At 36.9% G+C, this 12,869-nt stretch overlaps 1 protein-coding gene across 2 annotated transcripts in view; it reads left to right on the forward strand.

Annotated features, from left to right (window-relative positions):
* LOC135470443 (NUAK family SNF1-like kinase 1) overlaps nucleotides 1-12,869 on the forward strand; it is a 37,175-nt gene that overhangs the window by 4,029 nt on the left and 20,277 nt on the right. For both annotated transcript variants that reach the window (XM_064749397.1, XM_064749396.1), the window contains one exon: nucleotides 8,325-8,445. In XM_064749397.1, the coding sequence (XP_064605467.1) occupies nucleotides 8,325-8,445 (121 nt within the window). The remainder of the gene's footprint in view (nucleotides 1-8,324; nucleotides 8,446-12,869) is intronic.

Genomic DNA, 12,869 nt, shown 5'->3' on the forward strand with positions numbered 1-12,869 from the left:
ATATAAATACATGTTACTGTCTTGTTGTCAGTGTATATTGATTGTTGTATAGTGTGTCATCATGCACAGTGTGTCTGTTTCAACTGACCACATGTTTGACCTAACAGCTTTACTACATGTGACAAGGTCATGGAGTGCAATCTACTTAAAAGGGCTTGTGGGAACTTGTAGCTATATAGCTATATAGTTTAGCTATATAGGGTAATAATGGCAAATATAATAAATTATGAATTAAGTATGTTAACAATTTTTAGAGTGGTGATGCCTGGATTCATTCTTTGATCTTTGATTGTATGTATAGTATACAACACGAAAGATGTAGTCATTCAGGCTGTGTATGATATTTTTGTTTTAATTGTGATTCAATCAAATCTGTTTGTGAATAAGCTTATAAGCCTTTTTCATTCATTATGAACATTTTATAAATCCTGTTTTTATAGTCTTTACTGCATTGACTCAGCCCTGCTCTGAGATTATCCAATATTAATTCTGTCTTACCTCTAGAATATGAGTGAAGATATTCCAAATGGCAGAGATGTGGTCATCATGTGAGGCCATCCTAAAAAAATCTTTGTTGGATGCAGCCCAACCCTGTCAGAAAAAATAGGGTTGGTTGGTGGGTGATAGTTTTATATAATTCTTTTATTCTGACCTATAAAAAAGACAGAATTAACTTGTATGAAAATTTAAATATGAACTTTAGTGGGTTTTCTGTATCCTCATCAATAAATCTGACTTGTATTCAAGAGTGTATGCAATTTAAACTCTTGAGACAAGTGTTGTAGAGTACTGTATGAATGGAGACAAACTGCATTACCCTTGTAGATCATTCCAGCATAACTGAGTTTTGTAAACTTTTGTCATGGCAAAGTACAGCTGATTGTCATCAAATTAATGCTGTATTTACATGATGTACTTAGTGTATGTGGCAGATTAGTGTACAGCTTGAAATCCAGTTTGCCAGTGGCTTAGCCATCCTTTGTGTCTGGTCCTAGCAGTGCCTTGTAAATCTGTGTCCAGGTAGAATGAGACTTCCCTCCCCTTCCAACCCTTTTCCCTCTCTTTGAGGTTTTGTGTTTGATAAAAAAGTGATGTGGGGGTCAAAGACTTCATTATGAGATCAAGTTGGAGATTAGCTGGGTCAAGTTGGGGCACTGCTAAGTGAGGTTTGCTCTGAAGACTGGCACACAGGGTGACTGTAATGAGCTTACAGTGTTTTCCAGTGCACCTGTCGGTGTTCTGATACATGCACAGGTGATCAAGAATCTTGACAATTTACCATGGTCTGGGCACAGGTTTGTGTGCACACAATGAACCCGCGTTCTCTAGCCAGTCACCTGCCAGCAAAATACCCCTATATTGACCATCATCTTAGTTCTGCTCATTTAGAAAGCCACATGAAATCCTCGATCTTGATTGTGAAGCATTGGAAAGTTATGTTGACCGGCCCCCAGCCATTTGCTGTAGGCAACTTGCTTGTATGTTGAGAATTTGAAAGCTGATGTACAAAGCCAAGATCTGTTTAGATAATGAACTTCACCTTGAAAAGAAATCAACTTGTGACTCCAAACTGCTCTTCAAGTCCCTTCTGATGTTCAGTTATGTTACCGTTCATGTGTTTACACCAGGATTCAAAAATTATTCAGTTCTGCTGATAATGGTGGCGAACTCCAAATAGTTTTAATTAGTGTTAGATAAAAAAAATTTTAAAAAATAGCTGGAAGTAGACAAAAGAATTTTTTTAAAAAAGTGAAACTCTTGGCTGATTGATGTGTGAGGAAGGTTAATAACATATACCTGTTTGTGAGAGAACTGTTTTAAAGTCTTCATTTGAAGTTGAGAGTTGTGAAGGCTGCACTGAGCATGCAGAACAGTTGGGCAAGCCCTGGCCCCAGATCCTAAAAATAATTCCAGGTGTATGATGTAACCGCCTTTCTCAGTCTTTCCTATCTAAGACCTTGTTCCTCTTGCAGCTCACAGTAATCCTCAATATTTATCGAATGTGCCTGTCGTCTGGTTTTCAGGGGGCGAGGCCTAACACATTGTAACAGGTAGCAAGGATCATTAGGCGAAGCTGCTCCAAACCCACAACACGAACCATTGATTTGTTCTTTAGACATTCAGACCTTCATACATTCATACATGTGAAACAACACAATATAAAAGCTCCATTTTAGCCATTGTCGATACTTTGTTTGCTAATGTGAGAGCACTTTGCTTTACAACAATGTAGGCAGACCATAATGTGTATACAGAAATACTATGTTGTAGTAAATTGTACATAAAGGTATTTATACATAACACAATAGTGATATTTCATTGGAATGTTTCCAGATTAAGGTGGCAGTAATTATGATTGTGTTTACATGATTTAACTTATTGATAATATGTCTCAGTTAAACATAACTCCCAGCAGGTCTATGTTTCTGTTTAGTTGATATTCAATAATGCCACAAAACATTGTGAACTAGACAACACATGGTATTGTATTAACTCTGCAAAGTTTGCTGTTACAAAATACATGTAGTCTGATGACCATGACTGCTCATTGCCTACATTGTCCTAATTTCCTCTGCATACAACAAAGTGTGGTTATTGGGTGTTAATGCGCCTGGTTTGTATATTTAATGTGACACATTCTTATAAATGTATCCTTATATTGTCTGATGACAAGTATATTTAACTGGCGTGATCACTCATCAGCACAATGACTCTTATTGTGCTGTAGAGGTTTATGCAGACCTTTAAAGTGTAGATTGTGAGCAATTCTTGAGCCATTTCCTGGTGGTGTTATTTTTTTTTTTGTTTTAGAGCGACAGATTGAGAGGTCCCCTAAGGTTGAAGGTGGGGGGGGGTGGGGGGGGGGGAAGTGGTAGGTTTTTAATTGTGACCTGATGGCCATTGTTCCCTATCCCTACAGGGTTTTCACCTGATGACACACACGGATGATCTTGTCGGGTCATTCTCACTCAAACCCGATTAGCAATGTGGACCGCCATAATTAAAAGACTCATGCAGAATTGTCCTCATTAGTGATGTTAAAAAATCAGAGGACCATATAGGTGCATTATGAACGTGGAAGTTGATAACCGCCACCCCCTCCCCCTCCCCCTCCCCCCTTAATTGACAAAGATAGGACTTCTAATTAGCAATATCAACTGTATAACCATAATGAATTATTAATAAGAATAAAGTTTTAAAAATATGAAAGGTATTGGTCTTAAATAAATAAATGTGTTGCGAACACTGTACAAAGACACAAGTCCATGGTTATTTGTTTAAATTTGCTACATTTGGCTATAGCTTTTTTGTGACTTGCTTGTAAATGTAACCTATATATAAACACCTGGTAAGCCTTGAAAAATTGTTTTTCTTTACATATGGCTAACATTGTTCACAGTTCACTAATATGTGTCATGATATGTTTCACCTCATGAGGTGCTGTGAACTCACGAGTGAGCAAACGTTTAAAATGCTCTCATTTTATCAGGTGATCAAACCAATTCCTTAGGGCATTCACCTATGCCTGTCCTGAAAGGTGTGCAAAAAGTGTTGAAGATGGGGTCCTCTAGCTCCAGATCTAGCAAAGAAAAATCAAGACTTACGGAGTTATTACTTGTTGTAAATCTATATTGGCCATTTTAATGTATATGTATGTCAGACATATTCTTTCAACAAAAAACCTGCATTCACTTTGAGTTCATATGAAGGTACATGAACCCCACTTAGGATTTATCTTCTTTGTCATCCCTGCTACCTCTAAATGCTTAGTTGTGCTGCTAGTTTAAATGGCTAAAAACTCAAATAGTAGAGTAAATCAAAAATAGTTCTGCCACTTTTTTTTCTGTGAAGGACTGGAGTCTGGATCTTGTAAGCATTCATCATCTATTAATACACCCATAACTTATTATAGGGAATTAATGTGTTCAGATGTATGGCTTTAGTGCTGCTGGGTGGAGTAGTGTATGTCAGCTGGGATTTTGCAAAGAAGTAATGTTGTTAAAAGCAAATTGCATTTTTTAGTACTAGATCAATATATGTTAATATTTATACTGCCTGGAGACTCCATACTTATTTTATCCTCTTTTTGTTTTCCCCTCTTTGTCTAGATCTACTTGGCCCTGGTTTTACTGCTGGGGAAGTTGATACCCCTCGATGAGCTTAAAAATGCCTTAAATATTTGTGGGGGAAGGGAAAAAATTGTGATACTGGTCCACTACTCATGAAATGTTTTATAATTGCTGAAGGGCAGATGTTTATGGTCCTAATTATAGGGGAGTAAAGGTGGCAGGGGGTGTGTGTGTGGATTTTTTGTGTGAAGGAATGATTATCAGGTGGTCAGCAGGATTGATGACATGTTATAGCCTGGACACATCAAGCAAACAGATGAACACCAGGCATTCCTTAGTGACTGGTGGTTACACCCACAACTTGTTGGCAGTTTATTTTTGTCATTATTTGGCCTAGACATATACTCAAAGTTTTCAGTAGGTCACATTTGTGTCTCTAAATGTGGATCCCCTTTTTCCTCTTTATTTTTAGCATCATCAGAAAGCCTAACATCATGAAACACTGTGAATGGTTTCTGACCAAGCCATAATGTTATGATGTCCTGTAGTGGGGGCTGGACAACCCCTTTGTAATAGGAAGTAGAGTATATATTTATACTCTAAAGGGCTGTGTCATGGTCTGGTGCCAGTATTTAAACAGCTAGGCCACAACACATGGACATTCCTATCTGATGATGGCAGTAACTGTTCTGACACCTGTTCTTTTCATTAGTCAGCTTGAAACCAGGAAATTCCCTCCTGTGTCACTGGAATATATTAGATTTTAGTTTGTTGTTCCAGGGCTGAGTGGGAGCAGCCCTACACACATTCTGTGAACCTGTTAGAACCCAGATAAACAAAAAGGGATAAAAATTTTAAGAATTACACCAACAGGTGCAGACCAGTCCTGAATTATACCATAATTAAGAGTGTAGACTTTTGTTTTACACAGATTTAATGGCAAATTGTTTTGGTGAGAAAAGTATTACATTTATGTTTCAGACTGTATTCACTTAACATTTTGATTTATGGTGATCTGTTGAAGTTGAAAGCTTTAATTGTGTATTGTTGCAGAAAGGAAGTTCTAATTTCTGTAGAATAAATTGTTTAGGCCATTTTTCAAGTATATTACAAGTATTGCTAATCACCTACATTTAAAATAATCCATTTATGGACATAGAAAAAAATATGTCTGTAGGCTGTAGGCTACTGGTTTTTTTTTCACTTTTTTTTTTTCTTAGCAAGGATGTTAATAATCAGCTGTCGAACTTGCGACATAAAGAATATTGGAGGGGTATTGATGTTTATGTAGCATGCGTATAGTTGCATATATATGCATTCATGAATACATATATTTACCATTTACCTACACAAAAAAATAGACATCCACGAATAAGAAGAACGAGATAGAGCAAGTTCAGACTTGAGGAGTGTTTTATCAATGCTTATGCAATATTGTTGTGAATGTTTCCAGATGATTTTTATTGATGATGCCATAAAACACCAAGTGTCATTCTTGTAAATAGGTTATGTCATGAAATGTATTTTTCCTAGTTTCATGAGCAGTTTCATCAGTATGTAATTTTATCTACAGTGAACAAATGAACTGTAGTTTACATGTATATTTGCCAGCCCAAACGCTGATGTAACTTCGAGTTAACCTGTGATCTACAAGTAGCATTTAACTGCTTATCATACATTGTCCTGTTTTTAACAGTTCTAGATACCGGGTTACCACATCTCAGGACAGGTATGCTAGGAATTTACAAGTGGCGGGTGACAGTTGTTAAGTAATCAATAGTACAGAAATTTCATTTGGTCCTGCTAGCGGGAGCCACCCCTCTGGATTTTTTTCAGACCTATACAATAGCCAGTAGCCTTTTCAGTTAACACGACTCAGTGGAGTTCATCGGCAAGCCTATAAATATCCCACCAAAAGGCCTCTACACTGCCAGTGACAATCGTTAAAAGATTGCATAGGGGTTTTTGAGCAATTACAAGCAGCTAGACGTGATCTGGAATAAATAAGCAATATTTTGACTCGATGGTGAAACCCGCCACAAATTCAAATAAACCTTGCCAGAGGTATTTTTCCAAAATCAAAATCTACACATAAAAAATACGAACATAGCGTTTTAGCAATGATAAAAAAGAAGTGTATAATTGAGGCTGATGCACACAAAAGATGGCTGAAAAAGGAGTAATGTTTGATTTTGTTATTTGCTGAGTGTTTCTGCTGTAACCATATCTGACCTTGGCTGATGAAAAACTGTCACTTTGGAATGTCATAAAAAGCTGACATTGTGTCAAACTGAAGGGACAGCACGATCATTTTATAAAATGTGCACAACATCTGTGGGCTTTGAGAAAGTAGATCATACAAAGGGCAGAACTTGTTGAAAAGAGGACATGATTGTCCCTGTTAGAATTGACCAGCCTTACTTATTTTCAAAGGTTCTTTTTTTAGCTTCAATTTTTTTGTTTTTAAATTATTATTCATTTTGTTTGTGTGTGTGTGCATGTGCTCTAGATGCAAGGTCAGGGTGTAACGGACCTGTGAGGTCTTGTGTAATATTGGTACTTGTACAGGTGATATATTGCACATTACATGGTGATGACATAACCTACATGGAGTACTAAATGTATTTACTTTACCAATCCCACATGTATATTGATCAGTAATTAAAATGGGAGTTCATTGGGCAAACATCAACATTCTACTTTTAGGTTTGTGTATTATAGTAGCAGGTGTGAATTTCTTTTTGGGTGTTGTATAATGCTAGAATGTCCTGACAACCATGTGTTATTTTGGAACATGTGTGCATTAATCTTATACATGTATGTGGATGTTCTTAAATTAACACATTTATTACCAAAATCTGTTCACCTGTAGTAAGTGAAACACATCAACGAATTCAGTGATGCTCCAAATTGTATTTTTAATTAAATTAATGTGTAGCTTATCTGCAGAATTTAAATGGAATTCAGTCAATATAGTATTTATAGCTGCATTTACTTTACAGGCTGTTTTAAGTTTAATCCAGTTTAGAACCAAATCTTAACAGAGTGACAGTTGCTCTACACTAACCGCATGAACGTGATCAGATCTGATTTGATCCTGTCTTCTAATTGCGGAATCTTGTTTGAACATGTTTTGAACTAGGTACAGAATACTGTAACTGCCCCTTGTCACTGGTAATGTCTGCCTGGTGCATTTGAAACTGTAATTAAAATTGTTGATTCTGAGGAGGTCATAGCATACCTGAATTATTGTTATGGTGACAGTGTGATCTGTATACATGATAATTACATAACATCAAAGGTTAGGCATATTAGCGAAAAAGTAAATGTGATTTCTGTACTCACTGAAGAATCTTGTATTTATTTTCTGGATAGTTTGAAAGACTTTACTTTATTCAAGTAGCTTAAATCTGACTTAAGCAGGAAAAGTTTCTCACCACCAATACATTAAGCCTGTTTCCCCTAATCTGCAGCTGGTTCTAATCAACCATTGATCTCACTTCCCAGCTGCTGGCCATGGAAGTGAAGTTTACCCTTAATCTTATTCGAAATCACAAAGGTGACCAGGAAGTCATATGTACACCCAAGATTTTATTGTGGCTGTTGATTGGTATGTGCTGAACCCAGGGATAGAGCTTGGTGGAATAAGGTTGAATAAAAAATCCAGGTGTGCCTCCATACATGTATGTGATTTGAAGTGATTGATGTTAGGGAAATAGGAATGCTACAGAAATTCCACTGCACAATAATAATTCAGATGTTATATGGATACACACTCACAACACACAAGTTGTTTTTGGATATATATCAGTACAGCACGTATGATGTTTATTTTCTGTTGTCATCATGCAGTGTTTCCGTGAAATTTATGGTATTGTGCACATCCTTAATATAGCATCCACATACATGAGATCCATGCATAAATGTGTGTGTATGTGTATTACGGGTTAAGTTGGCAGAGAAGTCCATGCACATCCAATATGAGACATTGCATAATAACGTATATTCACATGTACATGTTTTACAGTGCCATAATAAAGACTATATAAATGCCATCATGTATTGGTAATCATAAAATTTTATAAATGTAGGAAATTGCAAAATTTACATACGAGATATAAAGATATACACTATATATTGTCACTGATTGTCTATCGACTACACATACTTGTTTCCTGACATCTCCATTATATAGAAAAATAGTGAAGAGAACACTTCACACGCATGTATTGTATGCATCTCTTATTTTCACAGGTGGCCATCAAGTACATTAGGAAGAATAAAATTCAGGATGATCAAGATCTGAACCGCATACGCCGTGAAATCAAAGTGATGACCAAATTGAAGCATCCTCATATCATCAATGTTAGAGAAGGTGAGTACCTCCTTTTGGCTGATCTCTCTCGTCTGTGCTGCTTTCATGTATGTTTCTGTCTCACATAGCACTTCTTTTTCCTTTGCCTTCCATTCTTTCTCTGCCACCCCCTGTTCTTGCAATAATCCCTATGATGGCCATCATATCTTACATTGTACAAGTACATACAGTGTAGCCTTACACATCACCAAACCCAGTTTATAGGATTTGAGCGAATGCTTTTATACTTTCTAGCAACAAAAACTGGTTCTCTTAACTTCATGTTCATTATAAAAGTAGTAAAGTTACATACAAATCGTTTCACTTCACATTAACCAGATAGCTCCCATTCAGGATAGAACTGTTAAAATAACAACAACAAAAAAAGTCATGTGTTCATATACACACAAGTCAGTGACAAATGTGGTGTGTGCAAGCAATTAAAAACATTGTTTACAAGGAAACTGGAAACCTGTAGAAGGAAAGAGTTCCTGTTGTGTTACAGCAGTTTAGAATGTTATATGTAAGTGATACTGTAGTCAAGGAGAATGAAGATATACTGCTTAAAGAATTCAACATGAAACTGGAAACATCTTGTCTTTTAACTTTTATTCTTATTGTGCTAGAATTGATTTCATCTTGCTATTTTATTGGGAGTTCAGATTCTGGCAGATGAAGTTGTGTTAAACAGGTACTTAAATCAGGTTTTCAGAAATTATCCAAATGTGTCCTATAAACATGCACATATATTCATTTATAAATGAACTTGAAAGCACTGTTTGAGACGTTCAGTGGTTGCCACAAAATGGTCAACAGGTGGTTCTTGCCTAGGTGTAACTTGACTATAGAGTTTGTATCAAATGGAGCCCTTCACATAACTAATCTGGGCTCAGTTCAGCCTTGAGATATCACCCTTTCCACTGTTAATGTCCACAGAGTGTTAGGAACCAAGCATGGTGTAGAGCCAAAAACAAACCAGTCAGACAATACTCTTCACTCATCTATCTTGTCCATCAGCTGTGAGGAAAGAGGGGCTAATCTCAACCCTATTGTCACAAGCTCTTACTGCTTCTCCCCCAAGAACTTCCCCTTTCTGAAGACACCAGCTTTGTCCATGAACTGAATCAGGAATTAAAGTTAGCAAAGATTGACTGGAAGGATTGAGGTGTATTTAAGATGTTGTCTTTCACAGGTTCACTTTGGCTGTTCTGTGAACTCTACTCAGAGATTTACAGACAGGATTGTAATATTCCTGTTATTGTTTTTCTGAACTTCCCTTGTAACCTGTAGATTTGTACGCATGTGTTAACTTGTGTTGTTACCTTGAAAATGCTGTATGGCATACTCCTGCTAGTCCGAGGCAAGCTGTGTTAGGCCTGCAGCAAGCTCTGTCTTAGGCCAAGTACTTCCATTGTTAGGCCCAGGTCTATAGCTACAGCCTCTTCTGCATACTTTCAAGGTGATGACTTTCCTTACAAGCTGGCAGTCAACAATTTCGAACCAAGCTGCAAAGTTCAAATCGTTTGCTTTTGTAGCTCCTCAGTTCCAAGTATTCCTGCATACAAGTATCTAGTTGAACACATTACCAGGTCTTGGAAAGGCAATGTTGTGACCTTGTAAGCTTATTCCAGCTTAACCTGATTTGTTAATTTAATATTATGTAACAGAGGTCTCATTTTGTCTTCAAATCCTTTGGGGAAAGTGTAACATATGACAACAGCATTCTTAGGAGGTCTTATTGTTTCGAGACATGGATAACATGCATATGTACATGTTTATGTGTATTTAAGGCATATCTTGCTGAATCCCTTTCTGCCTATATTAATGTAGCTAAATGATAGGTGGTTACTATAAAACGGCTTCATTTTACTGGTGTAATCATCCATAGTTTCTTGTGGTTTGGTTAAGGACAGTCCCTGATAGACTCTCATGAGAGATTCTTATGAAATTATTATTGTTTCCACCAAACAATACGACGAACTCAGACAAGCAGCTCATGGAGAGAATTGGCATTTCTTTTGTTCCATTTCATGTTTGCATGCAATACATCAGTAGATTAATGATTTATGTATGTATACCTCCTCTTGTACATATTTATTGTGCATTTGTATTTCCACACTTTCAAAAACAAAATTATTTCAAAGTGTAATAATGTAAAAGAAAAACTTGCTTTTCCTGCTGTCAGGATTGACCAACATGTTGCTTGCTTAGTTGGCTGGTGTGGGTAAGGACAAAGATTTATCTATCTTTAGCACCACCTATTTATAAGTCAAAGAAAACAGGAAAGAGTCATTTGCACAACTCGAAGTTATGTTATAAAAAAAAAAAGTCACACGTGAAGCAAATTTGTGTAGCAAATTTTGGGTATGTGAAGTGTACATTTTTGTCTGCGAGCAAAAGCTTGTATCTTTCCTTATATGCATTCTCATGTCAAGCTGCCAACACTTTTGTCTGGTTTTCTGTTAAAACCTTATCCCAGATACGTCCTGTTAAGGGATATACGTGTCTGATACAATGTGTTCTAGGCTTGAAATTACAGAAATACAAAGGAAAGCCGGTAGAAACAACAGGGATGCCGTATAATTCCAGTGTTGTCTTTGCGCATGGCGGAAGGAAGGCGAGAGCCCATGTTTAAATATGAAATCCTCTGCTGTTGATCTTGATGGCCTGCAACAGATCGCACCAAATCTCTGGATTACCCAGCATGCTTTAAGAGCTTAAAAGAAAGACTTCATCATGTTTAGTGATTTTTTTCTCCCTAATGTGTGACAAGATGCTAAATTTGTTGTATCGGCAGAGTTGCATGTCTTGTGGCATGTACTACTGAATAGTAATAATACATTGAGAATTGTAACTTTTTCATGCCTGAATGTAATTACAGCACTTGTGACAGTTGCATGTATTGCTTACTTTTTGTCTTCTCATGTTAGCACTTTAGGACAGTTTAGCTCAAACGTTAGAAGCCTAAAAAAGACATTTTCTGATATTATTGATATGGTAGAGTGCATACATATATAAATTTTAATTATAAAATTCATTTTTTGGATGTGCCTTATGTAGTTTGAACAATGCAAACATGATAATAACATGCTTTTTAAAAATTTGTCCTTCTTAAATTCATTGCCTTGAGTATGTTTCTCTATTTCAACAATAGGATTGCCACTGGTAAGGTTTCAAAAAAAGAAAGAAAGGTTTCTGTTGCTTCCGTAATGTAAATTCCTTGAAGGCTAGGAACATGCAAGATTGGCTTTGTCCCATGGCCTGAGACCTCCTTTTCCGCCTTGTCTGAGGGATGGACAACAGGCCGTTATTTTGGCAGGTGTGATATACAGGTATTCCAGGATTGACACGCTTACTTAGCCAGGTGAGATGTCTCAATGCTAAGATGCTTCCAATCTGACCGTGCAGTCTTTGAGGAAGTATTAGTCTTGAGCTGTTCTCTCCAGATCTTTCCACACTGGACTTGGAACAGCACAAAGTGATAAACATACGGGAAGGCTTATGGACAAGCGAAAATGGGCTGAACGAAAGTCTTTCAGAATTATCATCACTGGTCAATAGTGAACCACACCAAAAGTGAGTCTGTTGTTGTTATAAAACCATGACAACAGCTCTTTTCTCCAAGCATTGACATTTCCACAATTACTCAAGGAGATTTATGTCAGTGTCCAGTGGGGTCAATGTACATTATTTACTCTATATAGACTGCTACATTCATTATATAAATGTTAAACCTGAATATGGAAATACATGTATAATGTATCATCCTAGCGCAATTGTCAAAATTCAGTTTTCTGAAATGGGAAAAGCTCTTAACCAGAACTATGCTAAGTTTGGTTGCTGCAAGTCACCTGTTAACAGCTCCTAACAGACCCCTTTCTCATGGTGCAGGTGCAAAATTTGTTCTTGTGTGGACCAATATTCTGCTTTTGTGTGTACATTGAAAGACCATTGTGTGAACATCAAACTGTGCACTCGGCTCTAGGTTAGGATACTCTACAGTGGTGTTCAGGCATGAGTTTGTTGTAGGATATATTTAAAAAATGTAGGGAAAAGGAAAAGGTAAATGTTCAGTGCACCTGACCTGACATGTAGATTAAGGTCAAGTTTTCCTTTACACTGCCCTCTTAGCCCACTATACTTATGCTGCTTTATCACAGTCTGGGAACTATTTGGATTGAATTATAGGAGAATGAAAGGTTACAGGTGACTTAGGAAGGAATGTTTTTCTTTAGCACATCTACAAATCATTTGATTCCTGATTTATCTTCACAAACAAGCTTTAATGTCGCCAGTTCCTGTATTTAAAGATCAATCTGATGAGGAAACTTCTGCCAAGTTAATCTTAACTAAGTAAGATGTGCACACACTGTCCAGAAACCCAGACTACTGTGGGTGTATATTTAGCTAAAGAAAAGACTGCTTAGATGTGTATGTTGTGTGAA

Source organism: Liolophura sinensis, chromosome 7, assembly GCF_032854445.1.
Source record: "Liolophura sinensis isolate JHLJ2023 chromosome 7, CUHK_Ljap_v2, whole genome shotgun sequence".
Taxonomy (NCBI): Eukaryota; Metazoa; Mollusca; class Polyplacophora; order Chitonida; family Chitonidae; genus Liolophura; species Liolophura sinensis.